This window comes from Phalaenopsis equestris, unplaced genomic scaffold (assembly GCF_001263595.1).
Source record: "Phalaenopsis equestris unplaced genomic scaffold, ASM126359v1 Scaffold000123, whole genome shotgun sequence".
Taxonomy (NCBI): Eukaryota; Viridiplantae; Streptophyta; class Magnoliopsida; order Asparagales; family Orchidaceae; genus Phalaenopsis; species Phalaenopsis equestris.
In genome coordinates this window covers 411,896-437,452 of record NW_018164565.1, presented here as the reverse complement: position 1 = coordinate 437,452, position 25,557 = coordinate 411,896, and the positions used below count along the sequence as shown (strand labels likewise).

Below are 25,557 nucleotides of genomic sequence, written 5' to 3'. Positions count from 1 at the left end.
AGATAGATAGATAGATAGATAGATAGATATATATAGATATGTGTGTATGGGCGTATTTGCGTATAATAATAATTTTTAAATTTTTTTGTGATTAATAATGATATTTAACCTTATGTGAGACTCAACTGGTTATATGTATATCTTTCCATAATATTGTCTTGAGATTTGATATCGAATGTGGTTGTTCTTTCAGTTTTTCGATTACTTGTACTTAGCCACTTTCACTACTGCGCAAATTCTGCTACTCATTTTACTTTTGGTTCAATTGCCGTGTCTTACGGTTGTTGGCCTCTTTTGTTTGTTGCTTACGCATATATTATTTTGTTCTAGGTCTACATTAGCTTTTGGACATTTTGGCCTTCTTCTCAGTTTGGATTTGTTTTTCTGTTTAATGGTTTTCCACTGGTTTCCTCTTTGATTATGAGAGTGTAGCAATATACTTATTCATTAATTTACCCTGATAGCTTTAGATGAAGTTCAATATATTTGATTTATCGTGTGGATACTTGTGGAGACTTATTATGGCCATTATTAATAATAAGAAATATTACAATTGAAACTCAAGTGACAACCAATAAATCTTGCTTGCAATTAGATTTATCAAATCCTGATTTACATCTCAAAAGTGATGGAATGTGGGAGAACTTAAGATCAAACGTGCGGAAGTTGGATTTAATGGAGCAATGTATTTAACTTTTTAAAGTGTTAGGCTAGATCTAAGCTAAATGTATGATTAAATCCTGTAAATAACAAACACCCCCAAAGAGAACAGAAATTTTAATACAGGATATATTGACAATTGTTATATGGATGAAACTAAATGTGCTAATAAAACTCTAAAAGTATAGCTCTAAAGTGTCCATATGAGATTGAATATGACCAATTTGATCTAAAACTATCTAAATAAAGCTAATGAAGAATGAAGAAGTAGCATTGTTATAATCAAAGCTAGTAGGGACCACTATAAAGTTTACAAGCTAACATAAATTTAGAACTAAATGGCATTTAAGTAACAACATAAAATAGAGGCTAACAACATTAAAAAATGGTGGTTGAACAAAGAATAACTATAAGTAGCAGAATTTGAATAATAGTGGAAGTTGCTTATAATAGGCAATTAAATCAGTGAAATAACAATGATTTGCAACATTAGTTCTCAGGACAACATGATGGAAATATATCTAGATAACTGGTTGAGTCTCACACAAGATTGGATATTATAATTGTTTATTGAAAAAACTAGAAATGTATTATTATATGCAAATGGACCCATATGTTTCTAACAAAACTACCAAAAAGAAGTTGCCCGGTGCAGTTTTCAGCAAAAGAGTAAATATATGATCTATTCATGAGCATTTAAAAGAAGGCCAACAAAATTGTTATGAAATTGATATCCATAGGATGGGCAAAGAAAAAAATAATAATTCATTTACTTTTGCCTCAAAATTTTAGCACAGGATAATGACAGAAAAACTAATAACATGAAGATAACTTTTAAAAACTGGGCAAAGATAGAGAAAATAGAGAGAGAAACTTCACCTACAAGACAAGGGTGGTATAAATCATCTAATCTGAATTTTGACTAATGCATACAAAATTTATAAGCTTCACTTGATTCATCCTTTATAAAGCATCATTGGGTCATGATGTATACGTACAAACGAAACATTTATTCACTAGCCAATTTCATGTTTTTTTCTTTTTAATGCATGAGCATAAATTCAAAATTTTGATACAATTTATTTTTTTAGTTTTTATCAACAGAATATTTATTAATACACATCAATTTTATACATCTAGGAGTCAAATTGTGAAGTAAAAATTATGTTAAACTCAGATTTTTTTTTTGTCTAACATAGACAAAAACATAAATGTTATAAAGCAAGACTAAATATTATGTAATACGAGCAAAATTATAAAGCTTATACTGTAAAATAGCATCTGATCTTTGGGATTGTGGCCTATGGAAATTATAAAATCTTGCAAGAATGGCAAGAATTTAGTAGACCGACCTGAGCAAACAAAATGATGAGATTCTGAACTATGAACAAATGAAGAGATAAGAATGATGAATCCTGGTGTGACTTCGCTTTAAAGTCTTTTGAGTTTGCGAAAGTTGTGAGGGCTTGTAGCTTCCAAGCTTCCAGTGGGGATTGTGACTTAGGGATTGGCGAAGTGGGTTTCGTCATCGTTATTGAGATACACTGATTTAGTATAGGGAAATTATGGATTAGAGAATAATGAAGTGGAAAGCTGAGAGACATCTAAACCCTTTTAGTTTTATCGTTCTGCTCATCCAGAACCCACAATAGAAAATTTTCAGGTCAATTTCAGGTCATTTTAGTTTTTGGATCGACCCAAACACAACTTAAAAATCTAATCTGTGTCGAATGCTAATACATGGACCACACTCGATAAATATTCATGTTTACCCTAAAAAAAGATTTTTTGGAGATGGGTTTTAGTCAAGTTTTCATGTGGAGTTAAATTTTGACACTTCTACCATAGCTCAAAGTTCAGTGTTTCCTTCCACCACCACACATTTGCATTGAAGTTATCAAATGTAGTAGGGGCATTGTGTTAGGCATCATCAAACAAGAAACTCAATCATAACAATAAAGGCTGTAGAAAAAAATGGATCACTGTTTTGTTAAATAGAACTTCAATTTAAATCAATGGGGTGACTGATGAGTTTAGCCTCGTTTGAGTCAAATTTGAATCGGATCAATCTTATTGAGATTGATTAAAATATGTTAATTATATATGTCTGTATTGAAGATAGAATATGGATGGAAATAAATATTTGCTCGAATGTATGTTGGATCAAAATCGATAAATTAATGTTGGCTCAACTCTAAATTGTGTCTACCAAATCTAAAGGTTTTAATTGTTACAATGACATCTAGTTAGTTTTTGAGCCTAGATAAAATCTACTTCAGATGTGATGGTTCACAACTTTAAAAGAGGGAAAGTGGATCAATGAACTTAGAAATTATGATGGGTTTGTGAGGTTTTTGGCTCTTTTAAAAAGGGTATTAATTCTATTTAGCATTTTGAGGAATTAACCAACCGCAGTATCCTCTGTTTTATGTTTTCACTCAAGTTTGTAACCTTTAAAAACTAGCTTGTATAAAAACTGACTGATAGATGATGTATTATTTGTTTGAAATTTGTTTTATGTTTTCGTTCTTTAAACCCATCATAATTTCAAACAAATGCTGAATTATGATGGGATTGTGAGATTTTTGGTTACAAACCTGTTTTTATAAATAATTCAAAATTTGTTTGAAATTATGATGGGATTGTGAGGTTTTTGGTCACAAACTTGTTTTAGTAAATAATTCAACATTTGTTTGAGATTATGATGGGTTTAAAGAACCAAAAACCTCACAATACCATCATAATTTCAAACAAATGCTAAATTATTTATAAAAGTGCCAAATGCTAAAGTTTAATCGGTTTGGTTTGAAACAAATCAAAAAGTAGCATTTTTTTTCCATTTTTTTAACTGAAAAATTATGACTTAAACAGTTTTATTTCAAAATGAAAATTTTATCTCCTTTTTTTATCTTCTCATTTTCCCTTTAAAATTAAAAATTTCTACTAAACTAAAATAAATTTGTCATGCACTTAATTTATTTTCTTTTCAAATGAATTTAATTATCTAATTCTAATATTATTGGATTTTTCACTAATTTTTTTTAATGAATATTAAGATATCCGATTTTCGTAAATTGAAAAGAAGTTTTAAAACTAAAAATCAAATTATTTTTCTTAAATGAACCGAATCAATTAAATTTACTCAATTCAATTTGATTTTTTTAATTTTAAACAAATGATACACATCCTAATCATGGAGATCTAATAAGAAGAAATTGTTTATCCAACGGTCAAACCATTGTCTGGGCTTGGGAAGAGTTTAGTATATTAAATATTAAATTTTGATTGAATCATAAATTATTCATGTTCATTTCAAATTTGAGCATCTCTATATATTTATTCTTACTTGCTTAAAATTTTTTTAATATAAGTTAAATGATTAATAAATGAATCTATATACATTAATAAATACAATTAAATAAAGTTAAAATATCATCTACCTACTTTATACCAAATAAATAAAATAATGTAAAAAATTAAAATTACAATTTTAAACTAAGTGCCAATAAACAAATTTATCAAAATAATTTTTTTTTAAAAGTACATTAAATTTATATACGAATTAATATTAATTATAAAATATTAATATTTAAAAAAATTAATTAAATAAAAATTTTTTTAATATCATATAAATATAGAACACTTCATTTACAGCCTCACCCCGACCTATTGCTGTAAAAGAATTTACAGCACCTCCACCTACTACTGGTGCCTTTCACCATTCAATTCAATTATAACATAAGTACATATTGATTCCAAGTAAATCCCTAACAATCTAAAAATAGTCAGATAATCCAAAACTTCAAACACTTCTCAGTTGCATGCAAGCACGAGTACTGATCGAAGCTCAACTGTAAGACCTTCAAACTATTGTCAAAATCTTAAATTCAATTTCTTTTCCATACATTGTACTTTCTAAACCTAACAAATATTACCATTAACAAACTAAGATTTTAATATACAATAAAATATTCCAGGAATGATAATTAAAGCAGTAAAGCCTGTACGATTTTAATGGGCAATCCATTTTTTAAAACAAAACCACATAAAAGCACAGTGCAAGAGCAAAAGCCAGTTCTTATACCCCGCATGAACACAAAATACAAACTTGTGGATAGCCATAAAGATTGTAGCAGTAAATTGCGCAATATGTATCACTGCCACTTCTCCATTGACATGACCATATTTCCAAGTCTTCGAAATCCCAATTAAGTTGTTTTAATCTCGTCGAAGCATCGAACAAGTGAAGCATGTAGTTTTCACTGTTTTGGTCAGCCATTGGAAAAACTACAGGGAATGGTACTCATTTCTTCTCCTTCTGTTCTAAGTAACTTGTCTAAGTTGAAACTTTGTTATGCAAATCTGAATTCTGGATACGTTTGTTCTTAATCCTAAATAATACTATAACTTACAAGCTCATTGGATTGGTCTTGCCAATGCGAACTGTGATTCTGGATTTATTGACATCAATAACTCGATTGGGATTGCATCTGGAGGGACGGGAATGTTGAGCCCTGGCTCAAATAGGCCTGTCAAAGAAAGTTGCTTGGGATCACAAATCATTCGAGCCGTAATTCAGAGGGAACTATCAATATTATAGAAATATTTTTTTTCTATGACCTCACCAGGAGACAGGTTGTGTACACCATATAAAGACTTTGCCAAGGGATTGGATGCCCAGTGATTGACGGCAACTCTACTTGTGGGTTGGAAGCCAATTAATTTTCCATCTTTAGTCAGGACTGCCTGAAAAAAATGGAGCATGAAAGGGGTCATTAAATAAATAAGGTTGCTTCTGCGTGTTATGGTTGACAAAGATAATGTGAACCAAACAACAAAATTAATAATAAAAAGATTGAAAGCAGATTTTCAATAAAATATATTGGTATTAACATTTTACACATGCATTTTTGTTCTGTTTCTTGGCACCTTATCTATGCATGAAAAGGCGTATTTCACTTTTTTTAAAAGTTAAAATAGTAGTATTTTTTATGTGAAATGAAAGATTTGGGTGGTTAAAAAAGTGAAGTTTAGGTGTAAGATATGTAAATACATAAAAATTGAGCCGTATGTAAATGTCTCAAAGAATTTTTTGAACCAAGAAGACTTCACTGGATGACCAAAAATTTTGTTGCTCTTAATGCAAAGAGTATTATTTCTACACGGAGCTTTCTAGCCTGGCCCACACAAATAATTAATTTTGAATCATCTTAGCATAGGGATACAAGCTACAGAGCAGCATATCATTTCTGCGGAACACTTTGAGTACTGCGGCATGTCTCCAGTGTAGCCGATCCCAAAAATCTCATATGAAAAATATGCCTCTAAATATTCAGCTTAGGGTTTGAACCATTCTTTTTCAAGTAATAAATAAAGAGTAAGGTGCCAAAATTAGTCCTCTGATTATTGATGGGAGATCAGTTTAGTTCTAGAGTCTATAAAAGTGTCAAATTAATCTTCAGACTCTTTTAATATGAGCCGAAATGATCCCCACAGATGACCATTTCAGCCTCTATTTAAAGATCTTATGGATTAATTTGACACTTCTATAAACTCTAGGACTAAAATGACTTTTTACAAAGAGCCAAGGGGCTATTGTAATGCTTTTCAAGTGATAAATAAATTATCAAAAGTACCTGATAACTAGCGATATCTGGAGCAGTTTTCTGCAACTCCAAGTCTCTAGCTGCTGAAGGATAATCCACAGTAGGGGACAGCTCTGCGTGACTTTCTGAGCTTGAGCCACCAGAAATTAGAGGAACGTCACTGGAGATGGCTTCCATCACAACGCCCTCGTTTCTCAAGTACATTGGAAGTGCTCCAGTCCAGACACCTATATTCTTGTCAACCATTAAATCCTCAGACCAACCAAGCTCATCTTTTATCTTATTGATGATTGCGACGCACAAAGCTTCTAGCTATTTGATAAAATAATTTGGAATTAGACAAAATATCTTCAATTAAAAAGAGCATTTAGAGATATAATTAACATTCTAATTTTTTATGGTAGCCCAATTTCATTGAATTGAGATGTCGGGCCTAGAGAGCAAAATTAACATGCTTAGGCAGTCCAGAAAATTTGACGAATAACATTAGTCTTGAGACTTTCTAGCAAGCGTTCACAATATGTTCTTGATCCTCAGTTTCATTCAACGCCATTATTAGCATTTTCCCAACTATTTGCAGTCAGTTTCTATAATTTTTAAACCGACTTATAATATGTAGATTTCCAACTGTTATGTCTGCCTTATTTCAACAAAATGATAACACATTCTACTGAAGTCGGGCAGATGACTTTATCCTGACGATTCATAAGTCTGATGGCTACATTCCAATTGAGAAAAAAAAAAAAAAAACAAGCTATCATCAATACAAATATTGAAAAAAATGCCGGAAAAAAAAAAGCTTGTGGTTCTTTCAATAATGGATTTAGATTTTGCATAAATATAAGAGAAGCTCTACATGCTTATCTTGCATTGATAGTCATAAATTTCTCAGTGAATGCTTTGTTCAATACTCGCATGGTGATTTAAGAATATCATTTTTTTTATTCTACATTGTCAAGCCAATGCTGACTACTTGGGTATTAAGTACCAATTAAGCAGTTGGACTAATGGTGTACCTATATGAAAATATATATCCACTAATCGTAGCATTAATAATTTATGCTAACGTACCTCACTACTCCCAAGAGCATTGAGACTGCTGCAATTTACTTTTGATAATGAATGAACATTTTTCACATCTGAAATTCTTATTGCATGTTTTGGCCAACAAAGCTGAGCAAGAACAGCAAAAGTCATAATAGCGAATCCACCAGCAAACACAGTAAATAATAGTTTCCATGGTGTGTTCTGCAACATAAGACCGAGGCAGAAGAACCTTAGTGATGAGCTTCATACTTCCAGTTTCAAAATAAAAGATAAATTTGATGTTTCTGCGTTGCTAATTTATTTGAGGGGTAATTACATACAGATCACCCGAAACATTAATAATTATATATTAACCACCCAAGTGATTTTTTTGGAACAACTGAACCGATGTATTTACGCATGTTAAAATCAAACTACTGTGAATTTGATTAAAATGAAAAATATGCGTTGGGTTTTTACCATGACTTTTGATATTTGAGTGAAGAGTTTGAAAAATGGATGAAAGAGGGTGGTTGATTTGAAAATAGCAAGTTTCTGGTGGTCTTTATGTAGTTGTCCTTTTATTTTAATGTAAACAGTAATTTCTTATGTAGCGATGGAAACAAGCCTTAATATCTGAAAATGCTCAAAGAGTAATAGCAAGTTACTTCAACCGAAAAAGAACTTCAAGAAGAGGAATGGCATTACCTTGCGCTTTAAGGTGATTGGGGCTTCTGTAAGCAAGTCGCATAAAAGCCGTTTATTTGGCATTGTATAGCGATCTTCATAAAACATGTCAAGAATATTTGCCAGTTCAACCTACAGCTCTTAAAAAACAAGATTGATCATAAAATATATTAATAGATAATAAAATATATTAATAGACTAATGAAGTATAAGCAAGAAAAATGAAGAAACAAGCAAAAGCCTATTTGGGACAATTTATATATTTATTTATTTTTGAAAAGATGTTTTAGTTTATTTTTATATATTTTAGTTTTTGTTATTAAAAACAACTCAACTTTTTTTTAAAACACTCAAGTTGTTTTGTGTGTTTTTAAAATAAGTTAATTTATTTTCAATATGTCAAGCATGTTTACTTTAAACAAACAAATAAAAAACATAATAGAAAACAAAAAAACAAAACTGACCCCAAACTGTCCTGAACTTTTTGCAAAAACCATCCAAACATCAGGGAAAAAATACTCAATGCTTGACTATATCCCGCTCTTCAAACAGCTCATAACAATTGATATAACATCACATTTTAATTACAAAAAATAAATATTAAAAGCAGGTATACAAAAATAATTCAGAATTTTTTTTACACAAATATCCCAGTTTAACTTGGAGCAACACAATTTGCGAGTCATCATAATTACACCATCTACAAATCTCCAATTTGAAATTTCATTTTCTGCCAAGAATAAAAAAAATTGTTGGAAGTACGGTAAGTAATTTTGCTCAAAGTTTAAAACTTGATTTGAGTTTTGAGGTGATTCAAAATAGACTCAATAAATTTGATTCCATTTGCTAAATTCCTAAGTGTATGTATATATATACATATAGAAAGAGAGAGAGAGAGAGAGAGAGACTTGTGCATTCAAGCCGCACGGGCGGAATCAGCCTTTTTTTTAGGGGGGTAAACTACACCTCTAAAGCCAATAAGGGAGGTGCTAGGGCATGAAAAGCAAAATGATATTTCAGGAGGGACAAAAGACTAAATTGTCCTCCCAATTAAAAATCTGAATTTGAGAAGGGGGGAGGGGGGAGGGCAACAACCAAAAAGAGAGAGAGAGAGAGAGAGAGAGAGAGAGAGAGAGAGAGAGAGAGAGAGAGAGAGAGAGAGAGAGAGAGAGAGAGAGAGAGAGAGAGAGAGAGAGAGAGAGAGAGAGAGAGAGAGAGAGAGAGAGAGTATATAGGATTTAAAGATGTCATTTTTGTTGTTTAGAAGGGATTTGAAGCAAATTCTACTTGTCTGGCTCCAATCCTGCTACGTAAAAGCCATGCTATGAAGAGTTTAAGGCAAAATAAAATAAATGAGATCAAAGATCTATATAATTTAATGTTAGTCATTTTGATGGAGTCACGTGGGATTCTACAGGATTTGAAGGTGTCATTTTTGTCATTTGAAAGGGATGTAAATAAATCATATTCGTTTTGCTCAAACACTGCTACCCAGAAGCCATCTCATAAGAATTTTAAAGCAAAACAGAAGAGAAATGAAATCTAAATTATTTGATTTTTTTAAAGTATTTAAGCATTGTCTTTGTGAGAAACGTGCATTGTCGTCATTTCAAACCGCAATAATATCAGCTTTTTAAATTTTTTAAATGTTTTCTTACACACACACATGCATACACATATATAGACGTGCGCGGGCGCAAACATACACACACACAAACATACATACATGCATATGTATAGATGCGCACACACACACAAGCAAACACACATATACATACATACAGACATGTATAGATATATACATGTGTGTATATATATATATATATATATATATCAACTTAAAAATTTGCTTAATAAATACTCGTTTATGCTACAATAGAATGCGAAGGGAAAATTTGTGGATACATACTCATTCGAGTTATTCCAACTCAACCAAAAAAATAATTATGTTTGCACCATTTTTATGGAGGTAATTTGAAGTCCTATGCGAACATTTTAAGCGCAATGGGTTAGAAGACACCCTGCAATAGCAGTGTCATGATACACATCATGCACACCATTTTAGGCGTGGTAGGCAGACCCAATCCATTTGTTGATGCCCCCATACACAAGAGAGATGCCGAGAGACAATAAAAAAAAAAGGCTTCAAATTTTAAACTACAATGATGGCCATGTTGACTGAAAATCTTGGCCAAAGCAGTTAACTTATAAACTAAGTTTCAAAGCAAGTTTTCAAAATGACAAACCAAAATATTCAAGTAAAAATCTATCAAAAGCTTAAATCAAACCTTATCCACCCTCTATAGTAGTTTATCAAATGTGATAAACTATGATTAATCTCAGTTCACAAGAAGTGAATGTCACATCGAATGTATCATTATATCGCACTCAAAATAAATCTACGCTATTAAACATATGACTCGTCTTTTGTCCGCGTGATTTAACCCAATGGTTCTATAAAAAATAGTGGCTCGATCAGAGCTCTTTGAGTGGATAATTTGGGCTAGGATAATGTTTGGAGTTTAAGATGCACAAAAGTGAGTAATTTTAATAGAAGAATATAAAATAATCTCACTCAAGATGATTAATCTCTTCGCAAAGAATTAATAGAATAGATTACTCATTGTTAGGGTATCAATGAATTTTACAGTTTGAAGAATGAAAAAGCTTGTAAAAATTAGCCAACAATAGGATGATGGGAAAAACTTTCGCTAAACCCATTGATACATCTTTCCTCCTTGAACCCCTTTATCATTCCCATTCTAATTACGGTGCATACTTGCTCCTTATACCTCTCGTTATACTAATTGAAGTCTCTTCGGTAAAGAGAAAATTTTGAAAAGAAAAAAAAAAAGGAGATTTAATTATGGTAAAAGGATAACTAGAATTTTTAGGACTAATGAAGTTGATCACAAAGGACCCTATCTATAAAGGTAGAAAGTCTAATAAAAATTAATCAAAATTTATAAGAAAAGCCTAATGATAATCTATCTAATAAGCAAAACATGTAAATGATAACCATAAACCCTATTCATATCCCCACTATTAAGGAATTAGATTATAAATTGACAAATCCATAGAGTTCCCTTTAATTCGCCAACCAAAGAGTGAGCAATTCGTGGAGTGATTTGTAAAAAATAATTTATCTTCTATGATTAATGCAACCATCCTTCTCTCATCTTGGAAGGAGTGGCGGGTAGCTTTAGCTCACTTAAATTGGTTTTTCCATGCTTGCTGATCCGTCCTAGAAATTTCATGGTGCAATTTGCAGTTGACACCTTTAACATCAGCTTTATAACACCCCACCATGTTTTCATCAGTTTTCATCAGTTGCAGAATGAATTTTAGGATGATTCATAGACTTGACTGCTTCATGTCTGGATTTTTTAGATGACTTTGTTTGACTGAAGCTGGAGCCAACAACGGATCGATTTGGCTCTTTTTATAGGAACTCATCAGTTGATAGCATAGCTATAAATAGACTCCAAGATGAGATATCTCAACATAATAGCTAGAAAATTAACTTCACTTTATATATACTTCCATAACTGAGCACAATCAAATGGCACAACACAACAAAAACACCAGATAACCCCCAAAACAAACACTGCCCAAACACATAAGAAAATAGGCACACAACTACAAATAGCTTAACAGACATGGTGAAGGATAAGCAAACCATTTAAGTTAATGAATAACAACACGCTTGGCCTAGTTATGGCCAATAGAACGAGATTTAAATAAGCTTTCTAAAGCTTCTAATAAATGAACAAGAGCACATGAAGAAGTGTTGTAGAAATATTTTGTAGAGCAATGTATTCTAAAGACGTGCTATGCCATACAAATAATTAAAAATTTGTATTTGGCAATAATAAAGTCAATGACAAACCCAATTGCAGCAGGTAAGAACAAGCATGATATGATGTCAAGTAATAATACTGAGAAGGATAAAATGATAAAGCATTTTATTAGAAAGACAATAAGATTAGCATCGATTCAAGATATAGTCATGAAAAAAATAGCTAAGGTGGTACCTGCAATATTGCAAAAGATTGAGATGCATCAATAAAGAAAACAAATAAAATTAATGTGCAACGATTAGAAAGAAAAACAGTGACTGAAGGTACTCGGAATTTTGAAAAAGAAAATTATACGAAATGTAATATTCAATAGAAATACATACAAGGGATAAAAAACTGACCTAAAGTTGATGAAGACAATGATGATGCAAGAACATGCTTCATAAATATGAAAGGCGATGCATGCAACTAAAGAGTAGTTAAGATATGAAATGATATACCATCTGATAATGGGTTAAGAGAGCTTCCGACCTATTGTCCACCACATTTTGGCATCCTTCAAGCTTCAAATCCTTAAAAACACTGGTATTAATTTGCAGCTTATATGCAGGAATGAACTCACAAGTCCAAGAGCCAAATCCAGGACCTCCAATCAAATCAAGCCTTGAATAATCAGGTGGCGGCCACCACGTATACTTTACCTTTTTCAACCTGTTCACATATTTCCCTTTCACTAATTTATACGTTTCAACTAGATTCCTTGCTTCTTTTGCTACCTCAGTTTCAGAAATTCTACATATAGAAATAGATGAATCGACTGAGTTCTTCGGTGGCTTCTGAAACCAATGAAGAGCAGATTTTGAATGCAAACCACCTGCTTCTTGGATGTAATTGCTTTTTGCACTTTCTAGGGCACAGCAAGTGACAACCTCGGCCAAAGAAGAAATGAAGCTCTCATCAGATGAATTCACAACAAAACCAGCCTGGGCCTGCAAAGAAGATTAATACATCAGCAAGATATTGCTAAGCCTATACTCCCTCCGCACATTGTAAGAAGCAGGACAACCTCTCTTGTGTTGCCAAGATCTTCCATGTTTCTCTCTGTGCCCGGATAAAATAACGCGAGCTGGAAGCTCCACAACTGCTGCACAACAACTTGTCTAAAAGTCATTGCAAGAATATTCTTAGAAACAGCACCCTTATCAATGATATTTCTCGCGAGGCTATTTTTCAGCTTCTTTGCCTTCTCTTTCACCATTTCTGCAGGTAAAAACTATCAAAGTACAAACATTCACTTCAAATGCAACAACAGCGCAATTAAAACTCTGACTGATTAATTCAAAAACAAAATTTAAAGCTGTGATACAAAACTTAGCATAGCTTGAAAACCGAATTGATGTTTAAATCGGATGAAACTCAGATTGATGCACCAAGCCTACTGACAAGCAAGGTCCCACTCGAATCAAACTTGAATTTAGGCCAAACCCAAATCCAATCTGACTAGCTAAAGCTAAGTAAGAAATGCATATTCATGAATAAAATGAATACAATTATAACAATATTCATATGTGTATATATAATGTTTTTTTTTTGTATGAACATAGTAAAAAAATTTGAAAATAAGCCCAATTGCCAGTTGAACGGGCAACTAGTCTTGCCACATTATTTATTTATTTTTTTGTTTGCAAGAAGAAAATGCAAACTTCAAAAGTAGGCATTGCCCTCTCTCAACCCTTTTTTTTCCTATTTAAAACTCTCCACCTCTTCTTTCCCATTTCTCCCTCACCTCTCCCTTTCTTTCTTTGCTCTATTCACTTCCATTTAATAATTTTGACTTATATGAGTAAGGTTGTATTTTCATGCTTTTATGTTCAATCTGGTGAATGTACCATCTAAAAGATAATTTATGCTGCCTACTTTTTTAAAAGCTTGTAGTTTATTTATTTACATTTATTTCAAGATGTTTATCGCTCATTTGTATTTAAATTTTTGCTTATCCGTCAGTTACAAGTCTTATGTAAGAACCGTAAGTTATTGTTTAGTGAAAATTTTTATCTTGATAGCATGATGTTTTAATAAATTTTTTTTAAGTATTTAGGATATAGAAAACCACCAATAAATCAAGCTAATGTTATCTTTTAGAGTAAATGTAAATGCAGGCAAGTGTATGTAGAGAATTCATTAAGAACTAATTCACAAATTACAAACTACTTGTCAACAAGAAGATTTAGTATTTAACTCAAATGAATTTGTTGTTCAAAATAATACTAGAATTTTCACTTTTGAACATTTGCGTTGATCAACCCTTACAATGCATGATGATTAAAATTTCGACAAGCCTTTTTTGTGTATTGTGACAAATTAGTAACGTACTACTTGAAGAGAAAAATATAAGTGAAACGATGAGTCGTCAATGAATATGCTTGCTCCTATCTATGATGAGCAACTAAACAAAAATGAGTAAATTGCATCGACATAAATTGGAGGTAAAAGTTATCAATTACAAATCCAAGGGCAAATAGCATCTGAAGGACCTGATATATTGAGGTTCTCTGTTAGATTGGCGTGCCATTATTCTGTTGGCTGTGTGGTTATTGCATCCCCTAAAACTGATGATGCATTCTATGAAATGACTTTAACCAAGCATGTTACCAATCGATGATAGCTTATGTCAAAATCAAACCTACGCAGAATTAAGAGAGAAATTTGGACAACATTGTTGCACACCCTTGAATGCACCTTACATTAAGCAAATCATAGATATTTCTCCATTATTTGTTACACAATTGATGGAGGGCATTCTAATATCTCGATTGGTGTCTAGTAACTCTTAACTTCTATGTTCAAAATTTAATGATGCTTCCTTAGGAGTGAAAATGGTCAACTTTAATTGACAAGCCCACAAAATTTCTACTGTATCCTAACTTGATAAGCAACTAGATCCAACATTGCCATTGCAGAATGAGTTCACATGACATTCACGCTCTTCATAAAAATAGTAAAACGCATCTTATAAGTATTTATGAGAGCTATGACAATATGATTAATGATTCTAACATTGAATCTAATTATAGTAATGATTATCATACACCAACAACATAGGAAGTGCACTTGATGCCAATTTCTTAGAGCAAGTTCTTATAAGATTTTACTTCATTAGAAGTGTCAATCCATAGAAGCATATTACTTCTAATAATGATGATGCACGTGCTTGTCAGGTGACCAAACGGGATGAAGAAATCATTTATTATGAGCCGATCAATACAATCTTGCTTTATCAATGAACATTTACTTTGGCAGAGCTACTGGAAGGCTTTCGTTTGCATTGCATTGATAGTCTATTATTAATAATATAAAGTTTAAAAGTTATAATATGACGATTGCAACTGAAACGTGTCTAAAACAAGATCATCTTCCAAATCTTGAATGTGACACTTTCTGCAGACTGTAGCAAACATCTGGTGGTTTTTGAAGAATACCAAGTTTGAGCACCAAGGCCGCTAATGCACAATGATGATTGCAGATATTGCATGATAACTACGGATAATTTTGAATAATTTAATGGAGTATTGAAGTGAGGACCAAGGCCATTCATACACGCACTCATATGCTCTATTTACTATAATATTATGGTGCTTTTCTTGAACAATTGAATAATGTGTGCTCTAAGAAAATGAGAATGAGTCAAAACTTGTTCAGAGAACAAGAACCAAATAACAAAGATAAGAGCCCAGAAAACTTCCGCAGTCTAGATGTATAAATAACAAGGTAAAAGTATTCAAAATGACTTGCAGCTCTTTTAGAGTTTAACTATAAGGAAAAGAAAATTGCAAATGCACATAAACATATCAAATGTCATGTTTGCACATTATTGTTGCGGAAGGTCAACGACGTCTCGACCAAGGTAGCATGTACTTAACCCACCCAACTTCAAAAAAGGAAGAGCAGATCAACAATGCACAAGGCATTAAAACAACGCCATGAATAAGACAAAGGGGTTAGGAGTATAATATGATTTTTTTGCAAAACTATCAGTCATGACAGGGAAACATGTCTGCATAATCCATAAAATGATATGTATTCATAAACAATATACTGATATTATATATTTTCCACTTGTTATTTTATCTTCACTATTATGCTTTATCTTCTAAAGCAGAAAAGATAGTTGAGGAGGTTCCTTGGCATCCTAATAACGGTGCCAAAGGCATGCTGACAAAATTGATGCCATTGTTGATCGTGCCACTTCAGAAATTCATCCCAACGTTGCTTCCTTGCATGCTTCGCACTTGGTCGCACATCTCAAATCAATAAATGTCTTATTTCCTTAATGTTGCATTATAAAATATACATCTATATTGCAACAATTTTTTTTTTTAACACAACTAACTTGGAAATTAATTTTCACTTTTTAATGTTGCCAAAAATTATTCATGCTTAATAAATGGATTGTGAATGTCAAGAATGAATTGCAATACACATCGCCTTATCTGTCTGTAAAAGAGATAGTGATTAATTTTAAGATATTAGAATAATTCTAGAGATTAATGTAGATTGGTGTCCTTTAGCTGAGCATTTTATTGTAGAGATGGCAGAAGATGACATTCATGGCCAGATTGTTATGACAACCTACATACATGAACAACAAACATAAACAACATCCTGAGCACAATGTGATCTAGCCAAACTTCCATATTTCAAATGAGGCAGGCTTATGCGTGGACATATTGCCATTTAGATGGTTAAAATGGACTTTTCTTCGGGATTTAAATATGGATCTTGAGGAGATTTAATTTTGAAAAGTATATTTAGGAATGCATATCATTCATGATAAGTTGTTTCCAATTGCATCACACATCAAAAGATCATGTTCATTTATAGTATCCCCCATTAATTGAGAACTTAAACTATTCTCCATATATTCTTTGGTTGATGCAATTTTAGCACACTTGTATTGGTAATTGAATGAAGCAACAAAACCTAAATGAGTCAACTTGTCGAATTGTTTGCACCTAGAGGTATGATCGTGGGACCACCTTCACGTGAACAAACCATTACTTCATGTTCCATACCCACGAGAGTCAAATGGGATGAGCTGGGCTACTAGTAATACATTGCACATTTTCTTGTTGTTATATTATTCCTGCTCTCCATTTATAAAAGGTCTAAGTCTCTTTTCAAAATGGCAATCAAGTGGAATGAGTAGCGTATTTGTGAGATGCCCACCTCCAAAATAAAAGCCTGCATAGATGAAATGCATGGTTTATTGCATAGTTAAGTAGAGCAGACTATCAAAATTACTTGCATTAAAGTATAGTAATTTTAAATGAGTTTGCTAACATAGGTTTGCTACAGTTCTATGCGATGTAGACTGCAGATTATCTGAGAACTTTAGGAAGTTAGATTAGACTTTTGAGTCGCATAAACATGCTTGTGTTGAAAGGGTATCCAACATGCTCAAAATCCTTTGCTTAGAAGAAACTGAAGTGACACTTACCAAATTGAATGGTGAGACAATTTGGTTAACTACCACATATTGATGTAGCTCTGGTGAAGCCTAGGTAATGAAGTGTAAATGGTAGAGAAAAAGCAAATGTGAATTGGATTTATTATCACTAGATGCACATTGTGATGTGAGAGAAGAGACAAGCATATATTGTCATTGGTGATGAGGGAGGTATGGAAAGGCACCATGCATCGACATGTTATATGCAATGGTACAGATTATATGCATCATTATATCTGTTGATGCATCTACTGATCCATCGTATACTTACTACCCAAAAGCATCAAGAGAGAGAATTTTGGCAAGTTTCTAACTTATTAAAGAAAGACATAATACTCATACATGCAATGTGACTATATTGTGGACTGAGGAAATTTTCAGCCTTTCTTGAAAAAAATGAGAACACTCCCATTCAATATGCAATTAACATGTTCGAAGAGTTATGCAACGGCAAGTGACAATGGATGTACATCAATGACATGAGGTTTCGAGATAGTGCATGCAATAACATCAACTTCAGCTCCAGATATACATGCCATGGTCGTCAGATCATCTCCATTGTATATTCTAAAATTTTATATATCCATACACATCTAGTGTAAGATCCATTTGGCAAAGTCAATATGAGTTAGTTTAGTATCAACAATAGCCATTGTTCGATTTACATTTGAGTGTATTTAAGGGGGGGCTGCCATCAACATTCTACACACGAGTCACACCATCACCTTATTTTGTTCTAGCACATTTTTGGATGGGTGTGCAACTTCACTTCTGCCTAAGGCAATAACAATAGGGTTGATTAAATAGTCAAATCATCAATTAACACTAGAAGAGATGGTACAAAAGCATAATGATGTTTTGGATTCACAATAGTCACCAGGCTGCTCATTACATGCCCAAAATCACTACACATTAGGTTATACTACTATGCCACATAGGCAATGATTTAGGAACTAATAAGTTACATTTTTTTCTTTTCTATTTTTGTATTGTAAATTATATTTTTTATAACATATAAATATAAAGAATGAACGGTATGCATATTATTTGACTTCGACTATATCTAAGTAGACAAAAGAAAATCACACGAGTGATTTCACTATGTACTGTGATAGAAGAACATTAATTTGAAATTGAACTAGTAAATATTTAGCTTAATTATAACAAAAAGGCTTCAAGAATAGAGACATCAAAACTAACCAAAAAGTTTGTAGAGAAGCAAGTGAAGTGTTGTTTCAAAAATTTTCCTAATGCAAATAATAAGCTTTTTAAAGAGGTATAAATAAGGATAGCATAAAAGTATTGCTCAATCCAACATGTTTATAGGTCATACAGGAGCGTCATACAGGAGCATATCTTGATATTATGTCAATTGCACAAACTTTTCTTTCTTTTAAAATATGTTGGGATAAAGGTTTGTTGTTGTTGTTGTTGTTTAAAATATGTGCAATTGTGTTTGTAATTGATTTTAGTGATGAGGTCACTTGCTCTATAACATGCATTGAATTCTTTTTAAATTTCCTACCAACCCTTGTATGTTAAAAAAATTAGAAGGGAAATTTGCATGTGTAGCACACAATTCTTATGTACTTACATATTTCACATCTAAACTTTGGTACTTTAAATCTACGCATGAAAAGTGTATTTCACTTTTAAAAGTGATATCAGTGCAATTGATTATGTGATATTAAAGATTTGAGTGTTATGTGTGTATATATGAAAGTTTAGGTGTGACAAATGTAAATACATAAGAATTGCCTATTATGTATCTAAATGCCCCAAATTAAAAACATTGACTAGAATAGCCGACTGGCATTGTTGCATTGGCAAGCTTTGCCAACATAGCAAGGCCAATCGCTAGGTGACTAGGCCTTTTCTCAAAATCATTTTAGTGCTCTTATGAATAAATAATGTTTATTTAGGGCATTGTATAGAAATTCATATAATTCATACTACCTCTCTTTAATACTCTCTAAATCTTATTTTATTATCTGATACCAATGGCTTAGTATATATGGCTATGCATTGGCTTAAGAGAGTAAGGGAAACATTATTTGTTCCAGGTGGATGACTTGGATGTGCTAATGTTGTTATCATCCTGTGGTGTTGAAGATAGAGGATCATGGGTCATGTGCGAGGTGAGTAATATACTGCTAGGTCATTTATCGCCCTCGAGTTAATGGTTGATGTAGATGATGATCAAAATGTTTGTGAGATGTTGATGCCAAGAGACCGGGAGAAGTTAGGTGAGGATTTTGTGGTTTGGTCTTTCGTCATGATGTGGTTGACTATGAATTCTTCTGCCTTGAGGTGATCCTTAATGAAGTGGTAATCAACCTCTATGTATTTTGTTCAAGGGTGGAAGAAGGGATTGTTGGCTGGAGGAAGTGCTTTCGCAATAGATCTGTGTGGGGGAGGTGGATGCAACTTTAAATTCATGGAGTAGATGACAGAACCAAAGAATTTATGATGTTACTACAGCTAGGCATGATATTCTGCTTCGATAGAGGATCGTGCCACAATAGGTTGCTTCTTTGTCGACCATGAGATAATGGTAGATCTAAGGAATACGCAATTACAAGCTGGTTGCCCAATCTGCATCTGCAAAAGCATGGAGTTGTAAATTGCTTGGGTGATGGTTAGGTCATGGTTGGGGGTTTCATTTGAGATGGCCAATAAGATGCTTTAAGGACTGGAGGTGGTAAGAGGTTGGTTGATTCATGTGCTGGCTGAGTAGGTTGACGGTGAAACTGATATTTGATCGGGTGAGAGTTAGGTATTGAAGGGATCCAATTAGTTGTATATCTTGGTGGGGATCTTGAAGTGGGGTGAGGGAATGTTGTTGAGGTGTGAGAACTGGTCTAGATTGTGCAATGCAGGTTGTATGTAGAAGTTCTTGAAGGTATTTAGTTTAATTTAATAAATACCCATGAGCTGTGTCTGAATTGTAAACCTAGAAATTGAGTGATGGGTCCTAATTGTTTGAGACTAAATACTTGACTGAGTTTATAAATTAGTGTGTTGATGGTAGTTTGAGAGTTGCCATGATAAAAATGTCATCCACATTGGCTAGGAGGTAGATGAATGTGGTGTTGTGTCGTTATGAGTAGGGAGACGTCTCCTTTGCTTATTATGAAGTATTAGGTGCAGAGATGAGAGTAAAAGGTGGAGTTTAGCTATTTGGAAACTTGCATGAGTTCGTATTTTACTTTGTGAAGTTTACTAACAAAGAATCTAGGGAGTCAATAAATTTAGGTGGTTGTGTCATGAAAACCGGTTTGCCAAATAAAAAACTGTGTTTGTAATTGATTTTGGAATAACACGAGCATCTGAATGTTTTGAGATAATCATAATTGGGGTTGTGGGGGATCATAGATGGGTCATGGGATAAGTTATTGTAAAAATAGAGTCCATGCACAATTGGTACGGTAAATGTGTTGTGTTCAATAATATTATTGTAGCTTCAACTATATGTCTATGAGTTCTTTCTACTAAGCCATTTTGTTCTAGTGTATGGGAACAATTGAACTGATGAATAATGTCATTGGAGAGAAGGTAATTGCATAGTGTTTAGGAGATGTATTCACCTCCATCTGATCTGAGGAGTTTTATGGATATGTTGAATTGTGTTTTTATCATTCTATGTAAGTTAATGACATGTTCAGTTGCTTCAACTTTAATGTACATGAGATAAATCCAATAAAATTGAGAAAAAGAGTCTATCAAAGAAACATAGTATTTATATCCATATATGGAAGCTGGGGTAAAGGGCTCTAATACATTAGGGCATAATAGCTCTAAGCAGTTGTCATAGTTACTAGAATTAAATAGTAGTTTATGACTCTTGTTGGCTTTGCAGGAGGACTAGAAGCGTGCGTCATGGGTATGTTGAGATCTAAGTTGTCTTTGGAGAAGGTTGCTAGGATTTTGTGGTTGGTGGCTGAATCTTTAGTGTTAAGTAAACTGAGTGATGCTGGCGTTGAGGGTTATGATGGGAGAAAGGCCTTGATCAATAGTTCCTTGAAGGATAACTCTGTTGGTGGCTTGATCATGTATGCAAAAGTCATTAGCAGTGAAAGAGACAATACAATTTTTGTTTTTGACTGGTTTGTATACTTAGATTAAATTGTGAGATAAGTGAGGTTCTCAAAAGAAAAAAAGAGTGTGTTTATGAGTTGGTGAGGGGAGAATACAATTGCCTATGTGTAATGTCTATGATTTGCCCACTTCCAACAGTTACTTAATGTTCCCTTGTGTATGGAATGGGTTGTTGCAGGTTTTCTAGGTGGGGAATTGGGTGGGCTGAGGCCCCGGAGTTCAGAACCCATTGTTGGGTGAGTTGCGTGGCGTTGGAGAGAAGGGTTGTATGATTGTAGGTGTTTGTTGGGGCAAGTTTGTATTGCAGGTTTGTCTTATGAGTGAACTTGCTTGATGCATATTTGGGAGATAATGTGGGTTTTATTTTAGTTGTTGATTGTGGTGTTGGTTTGCTTGGTGAAGGGGTTTTTATTTTTTCATGTTTGATATGGGAGGCCATGAGTTTTGGAGGTGGTGAGGGCTAAAGGTGGTTTTGATTGGTTGTTTCAGTGGCTAAGTTGAGCCTCTTACTGTGCAGTAGAGAGTAGAAGTTATCCATGCTAGGTTCAATTGAGTTCTAATTGTTGTTTTAAAATAGTTGTAGGTTGGTGAAAACTCATTTAAAATATAGAGCATTGTCTTCATTGTCTAATTTCGATTATATTGTTGCTATGTTGTCCGCCAGTGTTTTAACTATAGTGAGGTATTGATTCATGGTGTCAGTCCCCATCATAATGTGACGTAGCTCATTCTTCAACTGTATCGCCCTGGATTGATTTGAAGATTGTGTTCTTCGTGATAGAGTTGTTAAGTTTGTTGCTAAATTTTGGATACGAACATCTGAGAGAACCAAACTTGAAATGGGGAGGAGGAAGAAGAATCCATGGTTTTCACAGGAGAGAAGAAGTTGGTTAGGCTAGGAGCATTGATACCAATATGAAAATTCAGATACGTGATACTACCTCCCTTTAATATTCTCTAAAAATCTTATTTTATTATCTGATACCAATGGCTTAGTGCAGTATGGCTATATATAGGCCTAAGAGGATAATAAGAGAAATGTTTCTGTTCCAAGTGAACGGCTTGGATATGCTTGTGCTGTTATCAACATGCGGTGCTGATGATAGGGAACAGCAAGCAATGTGCCAGGCGAGTGTACACTGCTAGGTCGTTTGTTTTGTATCAATGCATTTAAACATAGAATCCACGCATGCATCGGTGCATACATATAGATTGAAATAAGAACATATGCATGCGATCAAGCCAATCAATAGCCTAATTTAATTCTACTTTTCATCAGCACGAATGAATTTGTGCCGATCATCAAATCTTTGCGCAGCCCTAATAAGGATAAAAGAAAACTATAACCATCTGGATTTATTTTCAAGACATACTGACCAGCCGGGTGGATACGGTGCTGTGCTCATCAAGACCGCTGGGAAACACCGTTTCAACGACCATGGTAGAAGTTCCCGCAGAGAGGTGCTCATCCGCGGCCTCTCCACCATCGGCGGCAGCGGCTATGACGGCCTGATCGAAGCTGACAGATCCTATGAGAGTGAAGCGGGCGAGGTCCGTCTCGTAGGAACGGACTGCAGGGAGGTGAGTCCTCGCTTTCCCAGTGGAAGCATCGGATTCGCAGAGGATCCGGAGGAGCTCCTGGTCGATGATGGGTAGCGCGCGGAGCGGCAGGCAACAAGAGGAGAACCGTCGAGCATTTTGGTTTTTGGTGATGGAGAAAATGTTGCAGGAGTAGATTGAGGATGATGAGGGTGGGACAAAGGGAATCGAGCGGAGGCGATGAGAAGAGCAATGGAGGAGGAGCGACATGGATTGAAGAAGAGGCGTGGAGGGTTTAGGGCTTTTGCATTAGGAGGAGCGACATGGACTGATGAGTTGATTCGAGTTCATCCCGAATCAACTCGTTAACTTGTGAGTAGGTTCGTATAAAGAAGATTAATTTAAAATATATTTAAATTATGTTAATTTTGAAAATTTTATTTTTGAAAGTATTAATAATATTTTAAAAAATTATATTTTGTATTTTATATTTTGAACTTTCTTATTATTTTTCCTCTAATTGCTCTTTTTATTTGACATTTTATTATAATACTAACTTAAATTAATATTATTTTCTCTCTTTATAATAAACAAGCCCGCTTATGAGCAAGATCGAACTCGTAGACTTAAGCTCAAGCTTGAGCTCTACCTCGATAAAATTAATTAAGCTCAAACTCAACCTAAGGGTGGTGCGAGCTCGACTTGACTTGTTTCCAACCCTATTTGTGACCATTTTTTATTTTTATTTGAAATTAAAAATATTTAATTGTTATAACACGATTAATTAATGTTTTGAATATTTAAAAAAAATTAATTTATTATTGAAAATAAAGATAAATATATTTAAAACACATTTTCATAACAAAAAAATTAAAAATAAAAATGATCCCAACACAAAGTCTTAGTTTTGATAAATAATCTTTTTAAACACTAAATATTTATTGACTAATAAGAAATATTTAAAATAAGACATTTTTTACATACTTATCACTTAAAACACTAAATATAACACTTCAGGCACCCAAACATTAAATTTTAGCAAATAACCACCCCTCACTTTATAATCTTTCGAAACAACCACTCCGTGACATAACCCTTCATCTCGTTGCTCGCAGCAAACGACACTTTGTCACAATCACCCTAAACCCTAAAATACACCTCACTCACCTCCGTCATTGTTGCCTACGGCCGTTTTGGACATTGTCTCTGACTCATGTGTCATTTGTCTGTATTTCCTGCAAATTTGAACTATTTTCCGCACATATTGTGTAGGTATGCTTACTCTCGCATACCAACCCCCACTCAGTGTGAAGCGTTGGCACTGCAAACATCTCCTTTTTTTCACAGTAGCAACGAATGATCGCCCCGTATTGAATCACACTCCTTTCAAGCCGCTAAAGAAGACTTGAGTTCAATATTAAGGCTTGGCCTATCAGCCTCTGCATCACAAAATATTTTTAATATAGCATGTGTTGATCTAAACTTGTGATTATTGTCTCATTTGTTAGTTTTTATACATACATGCATACATATGTATATATGTAGTTGCTTATTTTCATCAGGGTTATTAAAATTCATATTAACCTTTGGTTAACTATACAATTCCTTGTATTTTATTTGAATTCTGTAACAACAAAATTCATGCATTTCTTGCAAGTGATGTCTTTGTGCCAGATATTCAATGCTGGGAAAAAGGTTTTGTGAAGAATGTTGTGTTTTGATCTTCTATAAGTTGTAGCCCTTCATCTTGTATTTGCTCCTTTCATAACCAATCATACATAAGATTCCCTGAAGGAAAGATTTGCAAGGAGTTAAAATATGGATGATTACACACCCAATGCTCGATTACTTGCATTCTTGATTCATTGAACATCGAGTGCAGTGCTTGTCATCTATTCGGGACAAATGTCGTTGATTAAGCACCCACATGACCGTGTGTGAGAGAGAAGGGACAGATGAGAACCATGCATGATTACATCAATTAATGAACTTATGTTGTTCTGAGGTTGCCGGCAACCATATCTCGTAAATTTTCTTAGATTTGATAGAGTTTTAGTAGAACGCCTATACAGTTTAAACAATTACACTTTCGAGAGAAAAATACATTTCACTCCTTTTATTTTGGCGAATAGGTAGTACATGAAAACTCAATTTCACCGTTTGAAAAATCAGTCGGTAATAGCTTTAATTTATGCAGGTAAACACTATTACCAACAGAAATACAACGAAAAAAAATTCGATGTTAAAACGTCGGTGGCAGGGGAATTTACATTGAATAATTTCCACCGTTAAAGTTTGTGACGCTTTGGGTCTGATTATTTATGATGCTTATATACTTGCGACGGGGAAATATATTATTAATTGCTTAACTCAGGTCGGATTATTTTAAAAGCAAAATTGCATCAAATTTAAATCAAAATTTTCAGTCGTAGAATAGTTTGCAGCAAAATTGAATAGCTGCATATTAACTAATAAAGTAGCATCTGATTTCATGTGACGCTAATTTACGTCAAAAAATTCCCTGCAAACCACTACTAAAAATAAAAAATATATAGAACATGAATCGAAAATTTGGCACGTACAAGCATAGATCGTAACATTTAACACCAACATCAACCATACCTCACAACAGACT

The 25,557-nt window shown here is 33.5% G+C and overlaps 2 protein-coding genes across 2 annotated transcripts in view; one reads left to right on the top strand and one right to left on the bottom strand.

The window, feature by feature from the left end:
- LOC110021195 (D-tyrosyl-tRNA(Tyr) deacylase) overlaps window positions 1-16,064 on the top strand; it is a 34,380-nt gene extending 18,316 nt beyond the window's left edge. The window contains exon 9 of the mRNA XM_020719603.1: window positions 15,939-16,064. The gene's annotated coding sequence lies outside the window, so the exon portion shown is untranslated. The remainder of the gene's footprint in view (window positions 1-15,938) is intronic.
- LOC110021194 lies at window positions 4,615-23,291 on the bottom strand. The gene is made up of 8 exons (XM_020719598.1): window positions 22,761-23,291; window positions 12,846-13,052; window positions 12,280-12,768; window positions 8,001-8,111; window positions 7,338-7,514; window positions 6,297-6,578; window positions 5,286-5,406; window positions 4,615-5,189 (listed from the first exon to the last, which is right to left on the bottom strand). Exons 1-8 carry the CDS (start codon window positions 23,190-23,192, stop codon window positions 5,077-5,079), a joined length of 1,932 nt encoding a protein of 643 aa, XP_020575257.1. The 5' UTR covers window positions 23,193-23,291; the 3' UTR covers window positions 4,615-5,076.
- Window positions 23,292-25,557: the final 2,266 nt, after the last annotated feature.

What these genes read in the sequence shown, in the direction of transcription:
- LOC110021194 (XM_020719598.1), bottom strand. Translation starts at nt 23,192, where the DNA reads ATGTCGCTCCTCCTCCATTGCTCTTCTCATCGCCTCCGCTCGATTCCC. An exon ending in CAATCACCTTAAAGCGCAAG is followed by an intron (nt 7,515 to 8,000) that starts GTAATGCCATTC and finishes CTTATGTTGCAG; the next exon opens with AACACACCATGGAAACTATT. An exon ending in ATGCTCTTGGGAGTAGTGAG is followed by an intron (nt 6,579 to 7,337) that starts GTACGTTAGCAT and finishes TTTATCAAATAG; the next exon opens with CTAGAAGCTTTGTGCGTCGC.